We start from the raw sequence: 27137 nt of genomic DNA, 5'->3' as shown, positions 1-27137 counted from the left end.
AACAGTTGAACAGTTAATATTCATGTGAATTCAAATGTTACCAAAAAGATCCTGATAAACTCACAAGGGTTGCTTATTTCGACTTATCCTTAGGTCTGTAGCAACCCTGTAGAAAAAGATTTACAATGATCTTTAATCCATTGGCAACACACAGAAAACATTGATTAAAAAATATATATATAAAATTGATATCATGATCATCAACATCAACATTATAGCAGCGAAGACACACTGAAGAATTCAACACACATCAACAATTCAACGAACTCAAGTGGCTATATGGACCTTTGCTGAGTCTGACAGCCGTACAAATTAAAAGAAGAAGAAGAAGAAGAAGGGATGCAACAGAGCTCCACGTGCTAATAAAAAACTCACCCTTTTAGTTTCCTTTTCTCATATTTTTATGTATTCTAGAATGTGTGGTAAACATTTAATATAACCATTTTATGTAATCTTATACCAAAAAACAAGCGCATAATTCGATTAATACTGGAAAAGAATCACATTATTGAAACACTGTATGTAAATAATTTTGTTCTCAATTAAAATACGTTCACAAAAACGCTAAAATATTGCTCTGATATTTTTTTGAGTGAATATGTATGTTTTTTTTGTTAATGGTATTTTTTTTTAAATATATTTCTTGTAAATGCATCGATTACTGTGGTCTTGAGAAGGAGAAATAATTGGAAAATGGGATGATATGGAGAGAAATGTGATTCTTCACACGAACAGGGTTAATACACAGTATATATATATTTTATTTTCTTAATTTCTTTTTTTTTACATCATCTAACACAAAATCCCTTGTTGCAATATTTTTGTTGTCTATTAGTTAAGTCTCCTCTCTTAGAATATCCGATAAATACTATAAAAAAATAAAGGGAATGGAAATGAGAAAAAATTCCGTGTAAATATCCTCTGTTCTTATCAATCATGATTTTTTTTCTTTGGTTCTTATTACTCTCAAATTTTCTATGTACACGTACATCAAATCCTTCTACAAAGTCTACTAGTTCAATTCTTTCCTCGCACTACAAAAATAAAGGTTTCACAAAGAAAGGATCAATCGATAAAGATATCATCTATTAAAAATGACTTGAGAAAAAGAAATTGTGAAAAAACTATATTTTTGTCTTGTTAAAAAGGCACCTTTCAACATACTTTTTGTGTTTATTATGTGTTGATTTTTTTTATATTGTAAGTCCTCCTCAAAATAACTCTTCTTTCACTACATTTTTTCCCATCATTATTTTTAATCCAAAGTTGGTATAGAAGAATTTTTTTACACGACATTCACTTAAATAGCTATCTGCGAGACGATTTTTTTCTTGGGATTTTGCCTTTTCTTACTTAAATTACTTCTCCATTTAATATTTCATTCAATAAATATTAGTAAATACAGTATTTTTTTTAGTGATGTCACTTTCTTCTAGACTAAAAGATTATAGATTATAATGGATCTATTACATTGAAAAATATTAAGTAGTACTAAACTAATGATGAAAAAGCATTGTAACTTTTTGAACATCAATTTTTAAAAATTACTTTGTATTCAATTTTTTGATGCTTGGCGTAAAATCTCAGATTATTCGTTTTAGTACAGACATGTACTAAAATAATTATTAGCACACTATGAAATTCTATGAGGCATAATTCCGTAATGGTATGGTAAATAATTTTTAGAATAATAATTAACTAAGCTGTTTCATTCAATTCGAAAGGGTAGCCACTATTTTGTACTAAAAATCAATAAAATTTACCAAAGCTGTAATTGATTAGTAAAAAATATATTTTACTTAATATTTTTCAATGAAATAGTTCCACAATTCATTAGTCAAGCAGAGATTAATAGTTTTGCTTTAGCAATATAAGAGATTCTCTAAAGTCAAAATTAAATACTGCTGTTCGAAATACTCATTTGAAATTGTTCTTTGAGCTGCAATATGCTTCATTTTACAATCAAAATAAATATATCACAAAAGTTAGTATAATATTTATACCTTACAATGTATACGTAACACACTTTTTTTATCATCAATGAAACATCAATTATTTTTTGTCAACTACAATCTTACTGATTATATGTCTTATCATTACGCTTTTTTGTCTGTTTACAAGTTTCAGCTGTTTTTTTTTTCAATACTATAAATGGTACATTAGTGTAAAAGAAATTTTTTTTATAGTTTTATATTATTTACCCAACCCTCGAAGTCAGACAATTTCATTTGCGTGCACAGAGACTGCAGCTCTTGCTGCACAGTCCTTATTAGCTCACAAAAATGCTTATACTTGGTGGGAATTTATTGTTTTTAATAAATGGTAAAACTGTCCGACTGTGAATTACAAAAAGGAGAAAATTGTGAAAAGAATTGATTTCTCGAGGGTAAAAGCACGACATTATCAAGTCATTATAAGCTTTATAGAGCGATTAAAATAAGCTTTGTTTTATATCACTAGTCGATTAAGATTTTCTTTTCTCTAAAAATAAAGAAAATTGAAGAGAGTAGAAATTTAATACTCAATTTAAACGACGTCGAAAATTATAGAATTAAAAGGTTACAAAGAAGGATAACATTTAAAATACAGTCAAAACTTATCTGAAGGAGAAAGTTTTAAAAGTCGAAAAGGAAGTCCATTAATCAAATGTTTAATTTATTACTCTTCTTCTGAGTGGTTCTCATTGGTGAGAAGAGTTTTGTTGTCATCATTCTGCGACTCGAGTTTCTGCAACAAAACAACATAAAGGATGTATTGAGTGGATTTTATCAAGACCATTAGCGCAAAAATTTGTAAGTTATATTCTTGCTGTTTATTCAAATAAAATGGGCTATATAAATATACCAATACACAATCAACTTTTACTTCTCAAGAAATCATTTTTCTGACTCATTTTGCATTTATATGACTCTCGGCTATAAATTCTCATGAGTATATTTATGCAAATTTAAGCCTTCACTGTCTTCTGAAAATAAAAATTATAGGGTCTGCTCTGTAATAAAAATTAAAACATCCTCAACTGATTTTATTTGTCCTTCCTGAATATAGAACAATCTGAATGTAATGCCCAACGCACAATAACTTTTGTTTAGTAAACATGTTTTTGACATTTCCGTGAGAGTGACTGAGATCTAAATCTAGTCATCTCGCTCACTCTCATAGGAAATTTTGAAAACATGTTTATAAACAAAAGTTATTGTGCGCTGGGTATAATGCCCAACGCACAATAACTTTTGTTTAGTAAACATGTTTTTGATATTTCAATGAGAGTGAGTGAGATCTAAATCTAATCATCTCGCTCACTCTCATAGGAAATTTTGAAAACATGTTTTCAAACAAAAGTTATTATGCTTTGGGCAGAATGCTCTCCCTAAAGGCCTAAAACTTATTAGAGTAGGCAAGGTTCATAAGGGAAAGTGCTCATGCTTCGTACGATCCCAAGTTTCGTAATGACTAGATTTTTCCTATGTTTCTAAATTAATATTACTCTGCAATATTTAAAAAAAATGAGCACTTGCCCTTAGTTTTTAAAATATGGGTGCGATAAGTTACTTTTATTAAGAAACATAGTATAAATTTTGTAATTATAAAGCTTAGAATCGTACGAAGTATATAGGTACTTTTCCCTATAACTACCGGTAGTATAGTTTGCATCGAATTTTCTGAAATCCTCAAAAACCTGAGAAGAAGTGATAACAAGAATGTGACTATTCGTGTTCAGTCAATCAGGGGAACTTATTCCACAATTAAAAAACTATTATTACTTTTCTGATCTTACTCTTCATTTTCGTATCAAAAAAGCCGAAAAAGTAAAATTTTTCATAGTCCAAATGCAACATGTCCCTCAAAGTGTGATTTTTTCATAAAAAAAAACTAATTTTCAAGAAAAAAAAATTATTTTCCGCTTTTAATAGAAATTTCTAAATATATCTCCGTGTGAATTAAAAAAAATCACTTAGGAAAAAATCCATTTTCCAATTTTAACCCTTTAAGGACGATTGGAACACCAGTGTCCCATAAAGAAAATAATTTTTCCTGAATACCTAAAGTTATGTCTGTACATAATTGTAAAGTAGAAGGTTAAAGGAATCTAGAATATTTTTTGCAAGTCAAAAATGGCGAATTTTTAAATTCTCAAATTCTTAATTGATTTTATTTATATTTTATACTTCCAATTTTTTAAGCAAAACCCTTTTGGCAATAAAAACTACAATACTCATACGTAATATTTTTCATTAAAGCGAAAAATATTATTCATTGGTACTGTCAGAAAAATTACTTAAATTTTTAGGCTATTTTTGTCCCTATCGTTCATAGAGGCACAAAATACACCGAATCAGACTCCGTTGGATTTTCCAAGGTTAGATGTAAGACTTATCATTGATTATGTTTCTCAGTTTAATTTTTATTGTTGATTTTCAGTCCGTAAAAGGTGTCTCGTCGTTAAAGGTTTAAATAAAAACCACTGATAAGCTATATCAGCCGTAAACTCTTTAATTGAAAGTTCCCCTTAATAAAAGCGTCAAAATAAAATTCACACTCAATCAAAAAAATACCCCAGACTGGTAAAATGCTTAATTATTTTTTGAAATATTTGATATAAACGCAAATTTTTTTGCTTAGCAATAGTTTTGTGGTAAATTTACAAAAATAAAATAAAAAAAAGTATTTTTTTTATATATTCTAAGATAAGATAAGATAAGATTTTGCCAGGGGTCAGTTCTCCATTTCGGATATTCCGATGCATCCAGGCCACCCCAATTGGGCCCCTTATGCTTCCCCACTCCTATTCTATCTTATCCCCCGATACGGGTAGCCGCTCTATATCACAGCTCTGTGAGCAGTCAGTGGTTGGCATAGCATATATATTCTATATAATATAATGGTTAATAGTGGTAATTTTATAATGGTTAGCATATATATTCTAAGTAAAAATATATTTAAAAAAGGAAGTCCAAAATTTCAGTAAATTTACTCTATTATTGTCGAAATAAAATAGAACTGTGGTCGGGTAAGGAGGTTCGTGAAAGGCTACCAATCAATGGTAAAAATTTCAAGTGTGTCCCGATCTCTTATATCTTGGCAGATTTTTAAATTCTCAACTAATAGATTTTTCCCCGATTTCCGTTCTGTGATATCAATTTTAAAAAAAATGCATAAAAATTAAAATTTGCATGAAAAATCGTTGATACTTTTTAAACCTTTTTTTTTATAAAAATTACTAATGAAATATTTTAATAAAAAAACAATTAGAATTAGTAGAACGATAAAAACATCATTTTTCATTAGTTCATGAGTCATGAGATCCAGTGAACCAGATCAAAGCAAATTATACGGGCTTCAGACCTAAGACTTTGCCATATCTGGTTAAACGGGTTAAACCTCAAGTTTGAGACCCGTATTAGGGTCCAAATAGACTGGTGCTGATCCCTGAGAATATCTAGCTCGTAAAATTTCGCGGTTATGAAAGAGGTAAAGAAAATGTATGCATAGAAGTTTTATTAATTGATCCTAAACACTCAAGTGTATGATATAATTTAGTCTGATAAATTTCAAATTTTACAGATTAAATATTCTGAAGGATTAGTCTGAGTATATTTAAGAGTTTAGGGCGTTTGATAATCTAATTTCCAGATGCTGAGATAATTAACAAAATTGCCTTTTGAGATCACTTAATTATTAGTTTCATTTTTTTTATTCTTAGATATTTGGATAACATCCAGACCAACATATTTTTCATACACTGAGAAAAATAAGAGGGTGCGATTAACTTTTTTTTTCCTCATAACTTTAACACTTTTTAGGTGTAAAAATATATCAACATTTTTTAATGTTAATATTACACCTTTTGAGGGTAAAATCAACATGAAAAAAGGATAACTTTAACCCCTAATACACCTAAAAAGGGTAATATTTACACCGATTTCGGATCAATACTGCAGGGTAAAATTAACATTTCCGGAATGTTATTTTGACTTTTTCAGATTTCTCTCAGTGTATACGAATATGGTGTTTAATTATAAAACTGAGAGAAATCCGAAAAAGTTAAAATAACATTCCGGAAATGTTAATTTTACCCTGCAGTATTGATCCGAAAACGGTGTAAATATTATCCTTTCTAGGTGTATTATGGGTTAAAGTTACCCTTCTTTCATGTTGATTTTACTCTTAAAAGGTGTAAAATTAACATTAAAAAATGTTGATATATTTTTACACCCAAAAAGTGTTAATGTTATGACGAAAAAAGTTAATCGCAGCCTCTTTTTTTCTCAGTGAATGGTTTTAAAGTCAAAGATTTAAAATGTTCTTGGAGAACGTATTTTTAACCACTTAGGAACATTTTAGTAAATTCATTTAAAAAGGTTGTTTTACTCGGAACAAATTAAACCGGTCCAATCGATCATGAACCGAAAAATTGTTTTTTCACTTCACTTTAATCTGAACTTCAATTCTATGAATTTTATGTTTATGCCAGTTGGGTTTTAAGGTGATTAATTAATCATCTCAAACTTTCTATGAATCGTTAATGGAGAAAACGAATAACACGGTGGAAAAAGATTTTGCGAAATGTTTGCGTTAATGCGCTACCCGCGCTATCCAATACCATAACTATTTGAATCACTAAAAATATAAAAAAAATGAATATTTTTATATTCATATTAACCCATTTTTGAGCGCTTTGACATCCTTTTTCCCTTTTAATACAAATCAAAAATCTTTAACAAGTATGAAGACCTATGATATTTTTGTCACAGAAAAACTTTCCTAAAATTATTCTTAAATGTTTGTAAATTCTTACTGGGGACTAACGAAATTCTCGTAAATCGTATAACCCATAAAAAACTTCGTAAAAGTTTGTTCTTTTTTACAAACTTAGTCGTAAAATAATCACTTAAGGAGCATTTTTGTTTTTTATACGAACGTTTGTCAGCCAAATGTTTATAAACATACAAAGAAATATTCGCAAAATTTTGTTGTTTGTTCGTAAAGTTTTGTTAGACAACCAAAAACGTACGAACAAATGTTTGAGGAACGAAAAATGCCGTCAAATGTATGAATAATCTTTGTGAAAAAAGTACAAACTTTTACGAACATTTATGTGGGTTATAAGATTTACGAGCAGTTTGTAAGTTCTCCGTAGGAATTCACAAAAATTTACGGACAATTTTACGAAGTATTTTTTCCGTTTAATAAGCCCATCTCAAATGAAGCTTTTTAACACCCAATTTGTTCCCAATTATTCTTACAATTTAAGTTAGGCTCATTAACCCTTTAAGGACGATTGGAATACCGGTGTCCCATAAAGAAAATAATTTTTCCTGACTACCTAAAGTTACCTTTTCCTTATGTTTGTACGTAATTGCAAAGTAGAAGGTTGAATGAATTTAGGATATTTTTTGGAAGTCTTCAGCTATTTGCTATATAATAAATATTTAAGCTCAAAAATGATGAATTTTTAAATTCTCATAATGAAAAATAACTTTAAATATTTTTTATACTTCCAATTTTTTTTAAGCAAACCCGTTTTGGGAAAAGAAATTACAATAGTCAAACATAATATTTTTAATTAGATTGAAAATTATCATTCATTAGTATTGTTAGAAAAATTACTTAAATTTTTAGGCTATTTTTGTCCCTATCGTTCATAGAGACAAAAAATAGACCAAATCAGACACTGTTGGCTTTTCGAAGGCCAGATATAAGACCTTTTCCTGGTTTTGTTCATTAATTTCATTTTTATTCCTGATTTTCGGTCCGCGAAAACCGTCTCGTCGTTAAAGGTTTAAATAATCAATGGACAAATTTTATAATAAAAAGAACAAGTCCTTATCAACTTACTTCGAATGTATTCCTTCCATTTCTCTTAGCACATGCCTTGCAAACTCCCTTACGCCTTGCAATCACACAGAGTACCACAATAATGAGAACTAGCATGAGGGCAATTCCCAGGATAACCGGCAAGATTACTCTATCTTCCGTATTGTATCCCTTCGAGATTAGATAGATGGTTAAATTTTGTCATAATTTAGAGGGAAACATTTTGAGCAACTTACCACCCATTGAAAGTACGTCGAAGGATCCACGTATGGCCAGTGAGATTGCACCCAGTTCTTATCATCGAAAGCCCTCCCAGAGGCAGATTTCACGGCAATCTTATCATTCTGCTGACTCACCACGACGATGGGCTTACTGGAGAAACGTGTGGAATCCCTGATGCTGGACACCAGAGGTTGCTTCCGGGTATTGATGAGAGTGGGTGCTGGGGCACTTGGTCTACTAGTAACAGGAGCTACTGTTGTGGTGACTTTTTCAGTAGTGGTACTAGTGGTTTCTGTTGTGGATGCCTGTGTCTGAATACGCGGAAAATTCCTGGTTGAAACGACTGTGTTTGGTGTTGATTTTGCAGCTGCCAGGGCATTGCTTTCATCGTAGAGTTTTTCGAATTCCGTAATATTCAGCATATCTGACCAGGCTGGTGATTGTGTCTTTTGCTCTTTTAGCTTCAGGGGAGAATTATCAGATGCAGAAGCTGTCTTGTCCACCTGATACTTAACACTGACTGGATTGCGCATCTCACGTGCCTTCTGAGCCCTATAGAACCATGATGCTGGATTGGGCATAAGGTCACTGGTCACCATTAGGGGTATGAGCAGAGTGCCTGCAATTACGGCACATACAAAAAAGAGCCCTACATAGGCCACAATGGACTTTTTGCGATTGTGCCGACATGTTCTGCCATTTCTCTTCCTGCAACCCTCCCCAGTTCCTGTTCCACCCCGATAGTCATCATTTTGGGGCAGAATTGTGTACTGCAGACTATTTTCACCATGACGCACTGTCTTGTACATTTTTCAGGCAATTTCCCTCACTGGCATTTACGATTGGTCTTCCACCTGGAAATACTAAATTTCTCAGCTGACGTGCCCAGCATATTGGGAAGAGTGTGAGGTAATCATAAATTTCCACTTTGCCTTAAATTTCACAGGGCTACTCACAGTTGGTCATTATACACTAAACTGAATAGGATTTTAAATCGCAATAAAACTTATAGATTAAAATTTTTATTGCAGGGAATTTAATAGCAAACGGTTTTAACTTTTTATGTACATATAATTGATTGGGAAAAATAGGACAAAAAAACGATTAAAAATTTAAAGAAAACATCCCCTATAGTAGCCCTTTTGGTGGCTCAAAATTAATGCTCTCGAGGAAATTCACGATATAGCACCTCACACACTTCCGACTTCCGTGCCTCGAGAAAATTTATTCTCTGAGGGGTCAATTCCTTTTTTTCTATTCTTCCAAATTATTTCTAATGTGAATTAGCATTTACCTGTAGCTCAGAGCTTTGCAGAGTTTTTTCCTTAAATGCAAAAAGTGCAGCTTTTGCGAAGAAATAGCTAAAATCGATCGTAATGGGTGTCCGTAATATTTTTTTTTCTCAGACTGGGCCACGAAAACTGCACATACACACGGAAATCCGTGAATTTTCACAATAAGATTGCACTATTTTGGAGCACAAGAGTGAATTAAATTATTAACTAATCTCAATTAACAGCAACTATGTGCAGATAATCCTACATGGAACACTCAAAATTAATGAAAATCCATCTGATGTTGCGTTCCATTGGGCTCCCAAAGTACACTCTCCTGGCAAAATATATAGCACTTTTCTGTATGCCGTAAAATCAATATTAAGTCGGGCCATGGATTCGGAGTTCTTCCATTTCTTTCCCACACCCTCACACAATTCACTTCGTCTTTTCACATCGTCACACACATAAAAGCCCTAAGGATAAGGGAGGCGGACTTTGTTGGGTGCTCAAATGCAATTTTTGAGTATGATACTGGAGAAGATCTTAAATTTTTACATTTTCCTCAAAGCTCTCAAAAACACTAACTACATCAACTATAGTTGCCTCATCTGAAGGTGAAGTATTCAAGTTAATTGAATAAATTATTGATATTAATGAATTCAGTTAATTGAGCAAATTGTGGGCTTAGACAGCAGAAGAATTATATTACCCGGGCTTCCTAAATTACTTAATTCAAATACCCTGAACTTAGGAATTTTAAATACAGAAAAGACAGAAAAAAGGTCATGACCATTGGAAATACTTTACGAATTAATACAGAATTTAGGCAAGTAAGCTTGTTACTTAGTCGTATCATAATGAATCTTTGATCACAATGGTAATAAAAAAACAATTCCTTCATTTGATGTTTCTTTAAATTGAAGAATATGTAAATTTAAAAAAAAACAAAAATATTGCAAACACAGGCTCATGCAAAATTAAAATCATCAAAATTAGTCAACCATTTATCTTAATAATTAAAAGTATTGATGAGTTGTAATCTCCTATAACTCCTCTGTCTGAGAGCGGTATCATTCCTTTTCCACTTGATCATTTCTGGGAGGCCGCAATACTTAGCTTCACTACTGGTTCCTGGGAGCCTCTGCGAGGATTCTCATCTTTCTCATACGCACTTTATAAAAGAGGTAGTAATATTTAATTCAATTCCTTCAAGTGTCAGACTATATAGTATTTATTGACGAAAGACGCATACTTCCAGTCTCATTATTCTAACTAGTTATTTTTCATTTAATAAATTTCCTCTGTTTTTCAAAATCTACTGTTTTTCCCATTTTTTCTTTTTCCCAAAGAGGATAAGAGGGGTGAGCCCTATTTCTTTGAGATCAATAATTAATAAATTTTATGAGAAAATGTTAGTTAATTAAAATATGATTAGAGAGAAAGGTTTTCTCATTTATCATTTATGATGATTAAACCCTTAATTCTGAGATAGAAAAACCCTAGATATAAATTAAATTAAATATATAATGACATCAATAATTAAAATTTACTATTCAGCAATAATTCATTATGCAACCCGAAATTGTACCTAAATGTACTTGGATATGAATTCTCAAGTAAATTATAAATAAATAAATAGCAATGACTACGCTTTATATTCCTTGCTTAAATCAGCAATTGTCCATAGCTCGTCAACCAAATCAGCATGTATTATATTGGTTTGTGTAATGCCATATAATTAAGAGAATTGCTGATATATACATATATATATATATATATATATATAGGTGATAAAAAAGTTATGACAATTGGTGATCCAAATGTACGAAATCACATAATAATTTTCGGTATTTTTAAAACTTTGAAATGTCCTTGAGGTCAGTTTAAAAAAAATAAATAAAAATTTCAATTATAAAATGAATTTATGGTGCATTTTTTTTAAAGAAATTTTCCACAAAATCTAAAATTAAAAACCTTAAAATAGTTTTGTGGAAGGATGGAGTGAAGCGTTTAATTTTGTCTTTAAGCTTTCCACATCTGACCCCAAAATTATCAAAATCGGTGGAGTATTTCATTTTTTTGCCACATTTTTAAAAGAAACTTTACAGAAAACCTTTTAAGACTCTAAAAGAAAAAGATTTTTTTTGTTTTTAGAGAAAATGCTCTTTTGCAAAGAAGACAATCCTCTAACGGTCTAACGTACACCGGAAGAACTTAAGTACTACATCAGATCAATATTTGAACTAATAACAAATGTAACAGCTCTGAGCCAATTTGAATAGGTAATCAAAATCGATCTGAATTAAGATTTATGACAATTTTTTAAGTTAAGCTTAAAGTCTTTTTAATCTAAGAACAGCCTTTCTAGTCCTTAATTCAACTAAGAAAAAATCGGTCTTTACCAAAGTTTTAGCCTCTGTTTCTAAACCTCCCTCAGTGGTCAAATCTATTCTTGTCTTGCTTTGTTATATGCTCTTCTTGGCTTACAGGATATATTTTTTTTAACAGTATTCATTCTGTTTGTCTGTAAATTAAGTACCTGTTTGAAAACGCCAATAGTAGGAATATTTTCGTGTGATGTTATTCTTCAGCTAAAAAAGTAAGAGGAGGTCGGGCTACTTTGAGCTGTGGAGCTACATTGTTATACGACTTTTTCGCATATTTCTAATGGATACCGGATTTTAACATGATGTAATTTGGATACACAAAATAATTGTTAATCTAAATAAAATACAGTGGGACCTCGATAAAGTCAACTAATTATTTCCAGACCTGTTGATTCCATTGGATTTGTTGACTATCGGAGTTCGAAAACAATCAATTAAAATGTAAAATTTTGATATTAAAGGGGTATTATTTTATGTTTGTACTAGATAATTGATAAATTTAACACGATAACCATGGCTCTAAACTTGACAAACAGAGCAAGAAAACCAATTTTTCTCATATTCTTCTTGTTCTGAAAAAGGGCGCTAAATGGTTAGAGATATCTATACTTAGAATCTTCAGATGACCCCCTAATAAGTCAACCTGGTGATTATTATTATGACCCTCATTTCATCCCTACCCCTCCCCTTCACCGCCAAAATTATTTTTTGTGATTTCAGGAAAACACGTCATTCGGGATCATAGGGCTAAATCAAAAAAACTTAAGACAAGAGAGAAAAGACAATCGGTCAAAACGCTTAAAATAACGAAAAGAAAACTATTTTGTCGAAAATTGAATTCACGGTTAATATACGAATTTTATCGTAATATTGTTTTTCTTGTGTTAAAAACGTTACATTGATACACCAAAACACTGATTTTAATTTCGAAAAAGTCATACAATATTATTAGTTCAATAAAAATGGAAAAGTTGACTCTATCGAGGTCCCACTGTAATTGTAAGGACCAGCTTCATTTAGAAACAAGCGGAAAAGTCGTATAACAATCTAGCCCCATAGCTCAAAGTAGCCCCACCTCCTTCTAATGATCTCGAAGAGAAGCCTTTTAGAATTACTAAGAACGTTTTTGTGGAATTTGTATAATCAGAAATTCCTAAAAAATAAATAAATTTCTAAGTAGTTATGTAAAGAGTGCCATAGTAAAAGGATTTTATGAATTTTCAAAAAGCTAAAATTTTTTTTTGAAGATAACGATTTTCAAGAAAACTCTCGATGCTTGGCGTTCAAAGAGCGTTTCTTTGGAGGATAATCCTACAAAAATATTCTACTTCAATACCAACTAACATAATTTCACTTTTGACCTCTTATGGACTCTACACATTAGAAAAATTTATGTCCATATTGAAGCAAATTCCATATGCTAGTATAGGAAAAACTCTTCAATATGGACATGAATTTCTCTAGTGTGTAGAGGCCATTACTGTCTATGTCTATATCCTGGCTACACAATGCCCTTGGTACTTTAGAATCGATAAAAATCTGATTCTTGTGGATATGATTACAAACTATAAAGATGTCCAAAACTAGGATATTTTTTGCAGAAGCTGGATTAATCCGTTTAAAATTTTAATTAATTAATATTTTTATTTTATTTATTTAGCATGACAATGCGTGCTATTGAGATTAAATCCTTTGAAAGCACTGAAAGAGTTTAAGCAATTGAAGAAGCAGTTAACGTCCACCGCCGTCTTAGCGTTGGTGACCAACTTCCAGAACCAAACGATCTTGATTAAAAAATTTTAAAATTAGCTCGAAGGATATATTACTGCCCAAAAAGAATTAAAGATTTATTTCACAATTGAGAAGCAACAGATAACGGCATCACTTTTAGTGCTTAATATCCCATTTACTATCACCTAAAAATTACTATGTGAAGTATTCGACAAAGGAAAAATTAAGAAATTAGGAACCTTTTTTAAAATTTTTTATTGGTTAAAATAGATTTTCTTAAGTAGGGGGAAGTGGGGCACCTTCGAATTGAGGTAGTTTTTTAATTAGGTTTTCTTCTCTTATTTTTAAATGAAGCTTTGCCTTATCATTATATAATTTAGCTCCGTAAACCAGTTGAGAAGCTACAGTAGATTATCGTTAATTCGGCTCTTTTAAGATCGGACTACTTTTTAATTTGTGCGGTAGGTAAATGATTATCAAATGAAGCAAATATGCTCAAATTTGTCATGATTTGTCTTAGCTTTGATGTGATTTTGCATTATTAAGAGGTTTTCATGAAATTTATAATAGCAATGAGCATATAAACTCAATATGAGTATTCAAATAAACAAAAAATCGTTGCATTTCAAACAATTTGCTGCCCGGATTTCTCTCTAATTCTGTTGACATTTCGTTACCAAATGCCCGAATTTGGGATAGTCTATTGTAAATTACACATTAATGACATGGCTCATATTCTATTTTAAAATATGAGAAAAAGCCCCATTTCAAACCTGCCCCAATTCAAAGTTGCCCCACTTCCCCCTACCAAATTTAAAATCTTCAGATACTGTCAATTTTAAATTATTTATTGACAAACTTGATTTAATTAAATTTTAATAAAGTTTTTACATATAAAATATCTCACCTTTTATCAAATTAGTTTAAGTTGTTAAACTCTATCGTTGAACTGATGTCCATAGAAGCCATAAACTTCTTCTGAATATCCTCAAGTCGATCGATTGCAATACTGTTCCTCTCGCTAAAATATCAAGCGAGTTCGTTGAATGTAAAAAACGAGACTGGAGGAAGGAAAATTGAATTTTCGCGAATTTCCTCACAACACATTGAGAATTTTCGCTGATGACTTATATATGGGTCAGTTGAGTGAAATTCGAACATGAGGAAATTGCGTGGAAATGATTGAAGTCCCTCTATCACTGCCTTCTACTATGGACCATCTAAAATAGGTATCGAAGGGTGGATTATGGTGAAATATGAATTTCTATAAGCCCTTCTTATAGCAAAAATATCTCTTTCCCAAGTGCCTTCATTGAATAAAGTAAATACCCTGGTCTTATCTTTCTCTTCGTTTTTATTCACTTTTCGCTCCACACTGCCCCTCTGTTCTTCAGCTGAAGAGACAGGACAGAGTATGGAGATAGAATAGAATCATGATGATATCATGTGTAAAATTCTGGGGGTACATTTTTTCAATATCATTAGTTATATACTTAAAATTTTAAGTAAATGCAACAATTTTCTTAAAATAAAATCATTCTTTTTTACCAGAGAAATTATTCTCACCTTTTTTTCTTTCTTTCTTTTTTTTCTTTTGGAAGACATGCAATTTCTCTCGGAAAAGGCCACACTGTCTGGAGCTTGCGATAAATCAATTCCATAAATTCCCAGCCTACTTCATCGTTGGCATTGCAACGGCGGCGCGAGTGTGAGAGACATCCGTTTCACGCCACAATTGAGTTACCGTCTTGGTTTGTGTGTAGAATTTGACCCCTTGCTTGCCATAGAAATGCTGATCACCGAGAAAACTGCCACGAGTACCGGTGAAGGAGAACATTGGCAGTGGCACGGGAATAGGTACATTGACTCCAACCTGTCCAACATCAATTTGATTGACAAACTTTCGTGCAGTTGCGCCATTTGTGGTGAAAATTGCCGTGCCATTTCCATATGGGTTCTTGTTGATCATCTCAATGGCCTCATCAATTGTCTCAGCACTGAGACACACCAGTACTGGCCCAAAAATCTCCTCAGTGTAGCACTTCATGGTGGTCTTGACTTCCGTGAGGATTGTTGGTCCAACAAAATTACCCTTTTCGTAATTCGGAACTTTAATACCACGTCCATCGAGCACACACTTGGCTCCCTCATCAATTCCCGACTGAATCAGCGAATGAATACGCTCCTTTGACTGTGGTGAGATAACAGGTCCAAGATCTGTTCCAGGTACATGTCCAGCATTGACTTTCAGTGTCTTGGCACGTTCAACTAGATCAGGAATCCAATTTCTCGCCTCACCCACGAAAATTGCCGTCGACAGTGCCATACATCTCTGTCCAGCTGCCCCAAAGGCCGCTCCAGCCAATTGATTGAGGGTATTTTCCTTGTTGGCATCAGCCATAACTACACCATGATTCTTCGCTCCCATATTCGACTGCACACGCTTCCCATTGCGACCAGCTCTCTCGTAGATGTACTTTCCAGCCTGATCTGAGCCGACAAAGGACACAGCTTTGATGTCAGGATGATCGCAGATGAAGTTGACAGAGTCATGAGCACCATGGATGACGTTTACAACACCTGGCGGACAGCCAGCCTCATTGAGCATCTCCATGAGCATCATCGTGGCACCAGGGTCTCTCTCTGAAGGCTTGATGATACTGGTATTACCACACGTAATGGCCACTGGGAACATCCACAAGGGAATCATGGCAGGGAAGTTGAAGGGCGTAATTCCAGCTGTTACGCCAAGGGGAAGAGTAAGTGAGTAGGTATCCATGTCCTTAGCGACATTGGGCAGAGTTTCACCGAGCTGGAGGGATGGGATGCTGCAGCAGTGCTCAACGACCTCTGAAAGAAATTCCCCATGAAAGCGCAAATTAGCTTATCGGATTTTTTTTTGCAATATTCCAATAAAGACAAGACATAAAGTTTACAATTCTTTTGAAGCTAGGGGAAACACCCTAAACGGTAAAAACTTTTGGACACTGACCAAAATATTGGAACAAGTTTTCCTTGGAACAATTTTTTTTGGAATCAATTTGTACCTAGAGAAGATATTTGTTTGTTCCAAAAAGTTTTCTTTACAGTTTCGTTACAAACTACAGTTACAATTTTGTTAAAGTTTTCTTTTGGAACCGTTTTGATACAGTGGGATGTCTACAAATTTGAGTTGATTTCACTTTATACAAATTTGTTCCCGAAATTTGGAACAGAATTTGTTGCACTCGGCTGTTTTGTTCCCACTGCCAGGAACAAATTGGTACATATTTTTTATAACAATATTAATCCTACATCTGTAACATATTTGTTCCAAAAATTTTCGATGTCCATGGACGAGGTAATTTTTGGAATGAAATTGTTACTCATATGGGGAATCTTTTTGTTCCCATTGTCGGGAACAAATTCGTGTAAGTGATTTCGTCTTACAGTTAAGGCCTATACTTCAGTCGAGATGGATTTCGATTGCGAAAGTTCATAAGGAACATCAAATAAGAATCAACTTAAGAGTGTTTTATACAGAAGCGTGCATGACGAAATCATATGCGAGTGCTGGCAGCAAGAGGGGAAGGGAATCTCGAATTATAAAAGTGAAACCATGTAGCACGAAAATTTTCACAGATTTGGCGTCCTCTTCACTTCGGTGACAGGTGACTGAGTGTGAGAGGAGGACGGATACGCTTTTATACTAGACGAGCTATTTATTGGAACAAATTCGTTACTAATATTGGGTATCTTTTTGTTCTCCTAGAAGGTACAAATTTGTTCCAAAAATTATGGTGTCCGTGGACGAGCTACAATTTGGAAGAAATTCGTTACTAATATTTGGAACAAATACGTGCCGAAATTTTTTACCGTGTACCTTCGAACAACTCAAGTTTTATTCCTATGTTCCTAATGAATTTCTCCTATGACTTTACAATGATTTTGAAGCATCGAACTAGCTATAAAAATATAATACTCCCTCCGTTCCGAAATAAGTCGTACGTTTGGAGAAAAATTAGGGATTAAGGAATGGTTTCAGAGAATGTTTTTGTTATTTGCAAATATCTTAAGTATGAACTATCCTCCATGTTCAAGGATAACATGGGGATCTTACGACGATGGTAAATTGAGGAATCGATATGTTGAAGTTGTCCATTTTTCGCGTTTTTTTCAAAGAGCTCCGGTAGATAGTTGATTACTAAAAAATGGACTGTGATTAACATTACAGAATAGTAATTGTACTAAATTCTTAGTATGCACAAGTAGAATTCAACAGATATTACCGATATAACATTTTTTATTGCTCAAATTTTGCAGAATGGGCAATAAAAAGAACATCCTTTTTTAATGTGTTCGAGTATCTGGATGCAAAATGGTGCGAGATAGGGACTTGGGACCTTCACCGGACCCCCCATAAGTTGACACTGGGATCATTTATATGTTTCTCTAAAACATATCCAGAATTGAAAAAAAAATCGCACGACCTCTTTTCGAGCAATCCTAAAAAGATGATTTTGGAGGGGAAGGGGAGGAGTGGGGGCAAGATAAAGGACATATTAATGGTCCCAGGGTCAACTTATGGGGGGGGGGGGTCCCCCAAAGGTCCCAAGTCTGTATTTCTCTCCATTTTGCACTTATTTTAGATTGAAAATAAAACGCCAAAAGTAAGACATTTTTAAGACATTCATTCCTCAACTTACCATGAAGACTGGACCCCAATTTTAGTGCTGAACATTAACAATAGTTCTTTACAAGAGATATTGTTGATACACAAAACATTTACTAACAAACTTTCCCTTAATCCCATTTTTTCCCAAACGTATGACTTATTTCGGAACAAGAATTTTTCCCAAACGTACGACTTATTTCGGAACGGAGGGAGTATTATAATAGGTAAAACTAATTAGAAACATATCGAAAAGAATAAATTGTTCGAAACTTAAGTCGTCCGAAGGTAGCGCACTTTCCCCTATATCAGTTTAATATCAGTTGCAATATTTTGGCCAGTATTTTAGTTAATTTGATGAGTAAAAATTAAATTTGATTATGTGAAACAGTAAGAAGGAATTTATAATTTTTAATAACTAAAAAGCAATAAAATATTCTTGATAAAAAGGAAAATTAAAAATCACAAATCATCTTGGCAATAAATATGGTTTTCTTGGTTTTCTGATGAAACTTGGGTAATTTACTGGCCAAAATTAGTAATCAAAACTGTATATTTTTTTGTCAATTTCAAGTATTTTAAATTTTATTTCATGTCGCTGGCAAGATCAAGATCAAGAAAATTTTCTGAAATCGAAATTCCCACCCTTTAATTTTTTAAATTTTTTGCATAAGTCTATCCTACTTTTTCACACTCTTCTTATTCTTTTGAACATCAGACAAAATTTAATTTTGTTCAATCTAATTTTGAGTTGGACAGAATGAGATGGATATAGGGTAATTGTGCCAAATTCCGGCTAGCTTGCAATTTGAGCCACCTTTTTTGTTCCTCGAATTTCCATGAATTTTTAGTTTTTACATACTCTAGTCTAGAGATTATACAATGCAAAAGAATAACAAAAAATGTAGCTTCGACAAACAAGATGACGTGAAAAAGACATTTGAAGAATTCCCGATGGGCAAAGAACTATGAGAATGAAGGTGGCCGAAATAAGGCACCAAAGCTATGTCAACATTTTTATTTATTTTCAAATGTATTATGCCCAACGCACAATAACTTTTGTTTGTAAATATGTTTTCAAATTTTCCTATGAGAGTGAGCAAGATAACTAGATCTAGGTTTCACTCACTCTTATGGAAATGTCAAAAACATGTTTACAAAACAAATGTTATTGTGCGCTGAGCATTAAGAATGATTTTAGAGTAAATAAAGAAGATAAACTGTCTACAAGTTTCTAAGCAACACTCCTTAAGTAGAAGGAATAAAAGAAATCAATTTTTATTAATTATATTACATTTCAAACATGAGAATTTGGCGCTTGCATGCAACTATGCCGAAATTTGGCACACTTACCCTATATGCAAAACGTTTGAGAGAGAGAAAGAAGTAAATTTTAATTTAACGAAATTTTCCTTATCTAAAAGGCGTGCTATAGCCGTTTTAAGATTAATTTTGATTAATTAAACAAAATGATGTTGAAAAAAATGAAAATCAAGTAGGTAAAGGGAGTAAAGGACTAAAAATTTAGAAAATATGGAAAAGATTAAACATTTGAAATCAAGCGGGAAAGAAAAATTCTCTCTCATTCATCTAATGAGAGAGAAAATGGATTTACGGGAATATCTGAGCCCAATTAATTTTATATAATCTGTGCAATTCGTGGCGGCTCCTCAGTATTCTTTTTGCCCTTTTTGCTATCTTTATATGAAGTCAATCACATTTTTTAAAGCAAAAACACGTGGAAAATTAAACTGTCGAATTTTGTTATATATATTGAAATTAAAGGGACAGATAATCCTAACCGGCTTATGTAGGTGAGATTCTTAACGTGAGCTAACTCGGAGTGCATGCAAATTCGATTTAGAGCTGAAGTTGGGAGACGCCATTCAGTTATCTTGAATAAAATTCGTGAAATTATACAAATTTTGTATTTAAACCAAAACATCAAGGATTTGGATGAACTGACAGAAAAGTGTTATATGGGTGAAATGTAGACCAGAATGTTCTCTATAATTTTTCCATAGAACATGATCTCATCGATTACTCAGGTGCCAATATAAGCGAGGTTTTTTGTTTCTTAACTTTTTTTTCATCCAGAGTGCCCCAAGTATTCATTTGTTGAACTTCAACTATATCAAAGAATTGTTGTATTCTGTGGGACTTTCCATTTAAAACCCTATTTTAAGTGTCTTGGTGGAGTAGAGGCAGTCAAATTGGCATCTGAGTGATTTCAAAGCGTTATTATGGGAAAAATCAATTTTTTCACACTTAAACGGCAAAATCGGAGTGATAGCGTAGTCTGACCGGAAAATGATGTATGGACGAAATGTAGAGACAAATGTCCTCTACAATTATGTCGAAGTAATCATCAAAATCGGTTCAGCGACAGTCGAGATAATTGAGGTTATGTGATATTGAAATTCGTTTTTTGACTGTGGCGCCCCTGGTGTTGGTCCCACGAAGTTCAAATGTTCTAGAAAGTTGTAGCATTTGGTGAGATCTTTTGTTTAGGCCCTCATTCATCAAAATCGGTCACATAGAACCGGAGATATGATTTTTTGAATTTTGTGAACTTTGACCCCTCATATCTCCGGTTCTATTGAAACCACAGCGCACATACGCACCATTTTGGAAACGTCCTAGACTGGACTACAACATACTAAAATTTCATTAACTTGCACAATGCCGTTTTTGAGAAAAGTGACTTTGAATTTCGATGAATTTTGACGCTATCACAGCGCCACCTGTAGTGACTTTTTGAACTTCCATCTGAAAGTGCTCATCGAGACGAAACCAAAAAGGTAAAATTTATGTCGATATGTTAATTAGAACCGGAGATAGAGGCCGGTCAATGTTCGAACTTTGACCCCTTATAGCTCGGGTCAGGGGTTATGAATCGACTTAAGGTTTTTTTTGTTTGATAGGTATAATCAACGGCTACAACATACTAAAATTTCAGCCCGATTGCATAAGGAATTTTTGAGTTATTTAACTTTTAAGATTTAAAAATTTTCTTTTTAATAATAGCGCCCCTAGCGGTGGTTTTATGAACTTGCGATGTTAGAAGAGGAAGTGGCATTTCACGAGAGCTTTCCAAAAAGCCCTCACTTTTTAAATTCTGACAATTAGAACCGGAGTTATGGCCATTTTAAGAAAATTTTTTTGGACCCTTATAGCTCGGGTCAGGGGGGTCGGGGGACCTTAAGTTTGGTATTGATGGAAAGCTCTAAGGCCCAGCTATAACATACTAAAATTTGAGCCCGCTCGATGCCATAGGGCCGGAGCTATTGAGAAAACAAAAAAAGGGGGGTCTTCAAAATGGCGGAAGGAGGGGTGGGGGGTGGGGGGTCAATGCACCATGTTGCAATTTTCATACGATATTTAACCTTTGCCGAAAACCGCAAGTCGATATCTTTTTTAGTTTAGGAGCTATTAAGCTCCAAAGAGCGGCCGGACGGCCGGCCGGCCGGGAACGTAACTTAGCCCCCCATATATTCGTGATCAGGAAGTGGCGAAACACATTTTGGCCAAGTTTGAGCGCGATCGGAGGACATGAAATTTTGTTAGGATTATAGTAGGTGAGATTGTTAAGAATCTCACCTAATATTGAGTGAAGTAAAATATAGAAGTTTATTTGTTCCTGAAAAAGAAGTTTTATATTGAGAAATCGCCGCCTACGTTCCGGATTAGGAGAAGAAAATAATTAATTATTTCACATCCTGTTTTCCAGGTAAATTATCACTCAACAGTAACTATGAAAGAGTGATAGATGATAATCAAAAACTATCCCTTGAGGTTTAGTTTATGTTCTCAAATATCCAGAAATTCTGTGTTAAATTTAACTAGGGTTGTCTTTAGTTAAAATGATCAAAATCGGTTCCAAAATGTAAATTTTTTTGATTAAACTTGTTTTTCTTTCTATAATCAGATGGAATTTAAGGATTCACAATATTTTTCATGTTGATTTGTATGGCTCAAACTCCCGCACAGAGAGCAGTACATAATCGACTTCTTACCGCCCAATGTGTCATATTTTGGTGGATTTTGGAAATCTGAAGTTTCGAGTTTTTTGACGTCAAGCTGTTAATCCGTCTGTCCGTCCGTTCGTTTGTATGTTAATACATAACGGACCAAACGGTTAGAGATAGAGACTTGGGACCTTCGGGGAACCTCTATATAAGTCGACCATGTTTTTTGGGGATTACTCGAAAAACATTGTGAGTTTTCCATTTTTGGAAACGTTTCACAGGTTGCCTAGACGGATATTACATCCGTATACGAAAATATCATTGAGTCTTTCTTAATAATGCGTTTTCAAGGTCAAAAATGAAAGGGGCTCTAGAGAGCATTTTGGAAATTCTGATAAGCCAAAACCGGTTCCAATTTTTGTCCAAAAATCAATTTTATTACTTCTCAGCTATTTTTGACGATCATTTGAGTGATTTATTCATCGGTTCCAATCGGTTGATAACTGGTAGGTAAATTATGAGAAAGTTCTTTTAAGGTATATAGCATTCAAATCACGATTTCGAGCATTTCGCAAAGCAAGGGACGCTTTGCCATCCCATTTATAATCCAACAATTACTTCAGCCTGACAGCTAAGTGATGAAATACATTGCCAATTAGTTTATTTACAACACTCTTTGAAAAATATTTCACTGTGCTAAAAATACTAGAGATAGATCGTTAATGTGTAACAATTAGTGCCTTATGGCTTCGGCATACATTTTAGATTTCTTTAGATAATGCCCAATCCAAATCAAAATTTAAGCAAAAAACTTACGGGCGGAAATAACAGAAAAGTTAAACCATAAATGAATGAACCTTATACGGGCTTCAGACCTAAGGCTTAGCTATCTATCTGGCTTAACACCTCTAATTCCTCATCAAGTATGATTTTTTAGGAAATTGTTGCTTAGGATTGAATATTAAGGGAAAATGAGTCATTAAATTTTAAAAAATCAATAAAATTGCTTGTTATTAAGATTTTTCAGACCTTCGTGAACTGGGCTAAACCTCCAGTATGAAGCCGGTCTTATACGATCTTAGACCCAAGGTTTGGTAATATGGCTTAACTTCTCTAAATTCTTTCCGGACAGTTTTTTTTTTATTTTTATTTGACTTAGAACTGGTTATCAAAAATAATTTATCGACTTGATCTTGAAAAGTCACTAAAATTATTTATTATTTAAGGTTTAGTAGAAATTTAGACTCCTTCGGCAACTGGGCTAAACCGTCAGTCTGAAATCCGTATTACTTAAGTCTAAGGTTTCCGATCTAATGTAACATATGATATATGTCAGCATATTAATCAGGTCTCTCCCGTATGGAATAATTAATAAAGCGCAGTTGCGGTTGAACCTTCGATCAAGAAGCATTGTCTTTTATTTGGTCAGTCCGCCTTCCTTCGGAGTTGGTGTATTGTTAAACTAATAATCTTTTAGGATGAAACTTACTAATGAAATTTTATACTTTGTATAAAGTATGCGATTGTTTAAAACTCTAAATGTAAAAATAAATTAGGAACTTGTTTTTCAATTAAAAAAAGATATAATTCTTTGGTTTTTGAAAAAGGAAATATTATATAGAAAAATAATAATTGAATAAATTAAACGTTGTCTCAGAATAATTTTTTTAATAGAATACAAACGATCATCTCAATTCAGAGATAAATCTTCAAATTGACCTCTAAGGCCGATTCATATTCTTCGATAAAGATTTTTTAAGTGACAGTTTCTTTAAGCCTTTCAGGCGAAATGTAAAAAAAATCACATTTAATATTCCATTCGAAGGGAATATCAACTTCTTTAAGATTTCTTTAATTTCAGATGCAGAAAATGTTGATGCAAGCCCCTCAATTCTAAGATGAAGATAGCTTTAAAATTTTAGAGACAAATTTAAAGCTTTCCCATTCGCTGAGTTACAGATCTGTTCATCTTATCTTAATTCTGCCTCGGCTTAAGTCGTAAGTGTGGCTAGGGATAAAGATGGGTAGATTTGAATTTAAGGATCTAAAGGAATTTGATAATTTAAATTTTAAAATTAAGATCTTTATCGGAGAATATGGCGATTACGAATCAATTTTTCAAGGCCTACTCAAAGATTTAACTTTTAAAAATTTATCCCAAAATTTAAGCGGAGTTTAGAATAGACTAAGCACTATGAGTTTTTAACTCAGAATAGAATAGAATCCATAGAATCTTTACTTCAGACATTAAATATTTCACTTAAATTTAAATCTTTGAAGATTTTATATCGCAGAATTGAGGAAGATCATTGAAGAAGGATAATAATGTGTAATAGCTTAAAAAGACAAACGGTTAGAGATAGTTAAATAGTCTTATGTGAATTTTTTCGTAAACAAATTAAATTCTGAGAAAAGTTTTTTTTTCATATCATGGTAACCCTTCTTATCGCATTATTAGGGCCCAAATAGACTCAGGCTGATTCTCAAGAATATTTAGCCTATAAAACTTTGCTTTTAAGAATTGGTTTAATTGGGACCTCTTATCAATTATTCTAAGCCCTCAATATATGACATTTCGGGATAAATATTACGCAATAGGGAGATGACGTCCTTCCGGGTGCGTCAGGGATGCTGATCCTATTATGCTGATCCTGATTAGGATCAGCATCCCTGACGCACCCGGAAGGAGGTCATCTCCCTATTGCGTAATACTTATTCTTCGTCAGTTATTCTATTGGCATTCGGGATAAATCTTTACTGCCAAATTTTATAGGCTAAGCATTCTCGAGGATCAGCCTGAGATTATTTAGACCCTTAGGCCGATTTGACGTAGGGGGAGTCTTTCAGGCTTTGGATAAAGTCTGGCTTCGAACACTTCATATTTTACCCATATTTTTAATGAATCTTACCTAATTTTCTCAGGACATGTGTGACTAAAGACCGTCTATTAAAATATATTGCCGCTATGTAAGATTAATAAGAAAGGAATATGGGTAAAATATGAAGTGTTCACAGTGCCAGTTTGTGCGATGCCTAAAGGTCTTCCTCTATTACTGAAGCGGACATCCTTGTTTCTAAAAATCCCTTTTAGTGGCCCAACAATGTCTTCCCACATCCCTTGCAGGGTAAAATCCAATCTTTCTTCAGAAATAAAATTCAAGCATGTGACTCTAAAATTTTCATCACTCATCTAATCTCATTTACCAGACCCAAAATTGTCACACGCAAAAGAAGGTTCAAGACCTATTTTTAGCCCTGCACTTGATCGTGCCTTACATCAGTTCACTCTCAGTTTCAGCTGACCGTAATCCCCAGAAAAAAATTTCTACAAATTGATAAGAGATTATCTCTCCCGGCAGACTTACGTAATCCACGAAGCACATCACCCTCTGCATCAACAAGAGTCTTCCCCTGTTCCTTTGTGATATTCTTAGCCAATTCTCCCATATTACTCTTAATGAGATGCTGCAGCCGGAACATGATTTGCTGACGCGTGAGAATGGACGTCTGACTCCATGTCCTGAAGGCATTCTTGGCCGACTCAACTGCAGATTCCATTTCGGCCTGTGTGCACTTTGGCACACGTGTCACAACTTCATTGGTTGCCGGATCATGCAGGTCAATCCAGTCCTTGGTCTTTGACTCCACAAATTTCCCGTCGATGAACATTTTTGTGGTGGGTGCACTGCTCGAATACGAACGTCGCAGGGCATTGAGACCCTTGAAAAGCCCAAAGAAAAAAATTACAATTTCATATCACCATTGTGTCTGCTATTTAGCATTTTATTGTCACTCCACGAGCCCCCTTCTGTATTGCCTCAAGTGGTGCTAAATTGCAAATTAGAATATTATTTGAATCCAACACAACACTCTCTCAATAGAGGGTCATGGTATGGACAATTGCGACAAGGCCAAGCTGTGACAATCGCAGTAAAATACTATTCTTATCAGACTCTATGGACGTCTTATCATAAAAAAATCCAAGACGAAAATAAATGGCCAAGAAGTTATGTAATCGATGAATTTCGCTTTCAAGATCACATTCTACACTCTTTTGCACTTTATGCCGCGCCCCCAAAGTCAATTTACATCTTGCAGAATAATCAAGTTATTTACCTCATTTCCAATTAATCGCAGCATTGCGGATGACATGTCCAATTGAATGGAAAAATCGCAAAGGAAAACGGGAAAATCACCAGAAAATTCGTGGTCACTGGGCCACGCACACCTTCCCGTCACGAAGATCAAACAAGAACTAGTTTGACGTGCGAGTGGGACGTAGAATATTTCCCCCACTCTACTTGCTTAAGAAGGATAAACAAAGGCCAAAAGCATTCGCAGTATGCACGACCACTCAGAATTTGCTCTTCATAAAAAAAAATTTTAACCCTCTAACCTAACGGGTAAGACCGCCTCCAGACGGTCTTCACAAAAATCACATTTACAGCGACAATAAAGGTTTTATTTATTTAAAAGTGCTATAGTGTCCTCGGTAATAGTCTTATAAACATCTCTTGAAAGTTTGAACTCATTTTGACTCTTCGTTTTGTTGCTATTCCCAGTTTTGTGTGACAGGTCAGAGAAAAAAGCAACAAAAAATATTTGTGCAAAAAAACTAATTTCCAATTTCCATAAAAATACCGATTTAAAGTTTTCTGACTAAAATAAATTTATTTTTCACTGAAAGATATGTCATTCTACTTTCTATACTTTATTTAAAAAATTTGAAAAAAGTAAAAATGTGAATTTTAGAAGCAAAAAGAGTTTCAAAAAAAATTTATATTTTCTCACCTAGCGCCTAAACTAAAAGAGATAATGAAGAATGGGTTGTTTTTTTCGACTTTATTGGATCATAATTATCCTAGAAAACATTGTTTTAGAACTTTTTTTCGCATATTAGAGAAAACACCGTTAGAGGGTTAACTGAAAATATTTAAGACGCAACTTTAAGATTCCTTTAAAAAAAAGACTTGGATTTCGTACAAAATCTAAAAATCATAAATTCTAACTGGTAATGATCTGGAAAATTAGACAGTTTTATGACTTACACACGGCTCTTCGTTATCCGGCTGACTGAGGGACA

The 27137-nt window shown here is 33.5% G+C and overlaps 2 protein-coding genes across 3 annotated transcripts; both read right to left on the bottom strand.

Moving 5' to 3' along the window:
• Positions 1-737: 737 nt before the first annotated feature.
• LOC129809547 (uncharacterized) lies at positions 738-9894 on the bottom strand. Of its 2 annotated transcripts, none has more exons than XM_055859469.1 (4): positions 9335-9894; positions 8055-8894; positions 7840-7989; positions 738-2727 (listed from the first exon to the last, which is right to left on the bottom strand). In XM_055859469.1, the coding sequence occupies exons 2-4, from the start codon at positions 8847-8849 to the stop codon at positions 2659-2661; spliced, it is 1014 nt and encodes a 337-aa protein (XP_055715444.1). In that variant the 5' UTR covers positions 8850-8894; positions 9335-9894; the 3' UTR covers positions 738-2658. The 2 variants fall into 2 exon arrangements, with proteins under 2 accessions (XP_055715444.1, XP_055715445.1); XM_055859470.1 differs by having other exon boundaries at positions 8055-8903; positions 9335-9748.
• A 4877-nt stretch (positions 9895-14771) lies between these two features.
• On the bottom strand, positions 14772-26338 carry LOC129809544 (probable methylmalonate-semialdehyde dehydrogenase [acylating], mitochondrial). The gene is made up of 3 exons (XM_055859465.1): positions 26171-26338; positions 25420-25774; positions 14772-16285 (listed from the first exon to the last, which is right to left on the bottom strand). The coding sequence occupies exons 1-3, from the start codon at positions 26204-26206 to the stop codon at positions 15108-15110; spliced, it is 1569 nt and encodes a 522-aa protein (XP_055715440.1). The 5' UTR covers positions 26207-26338; the 3' UTR covers positions 14772-15107.
• Positions 26339-27137: the final 799 nt, after the last annotated feature.

Source organism: Phlebotomus papatasi, chromosome 1, assembly GCF_024763615.1.
Source record: "Phlebotomus papatasi isolate M1 chromosome 1, Ppap_2.1, whole genome shotgun sequence".
Classification (NCBI taxonomy): Eukaryota; Metazoa; Arthropoda; class Insecta; order Diptera; family Psychodidae; genus Phlebotomus; species Phlebotomus papatasi.
Note: the sequence above shows the minus strand (reverse complement) of the source record. Positions and strands in the feature narration are given on the sequence as shown.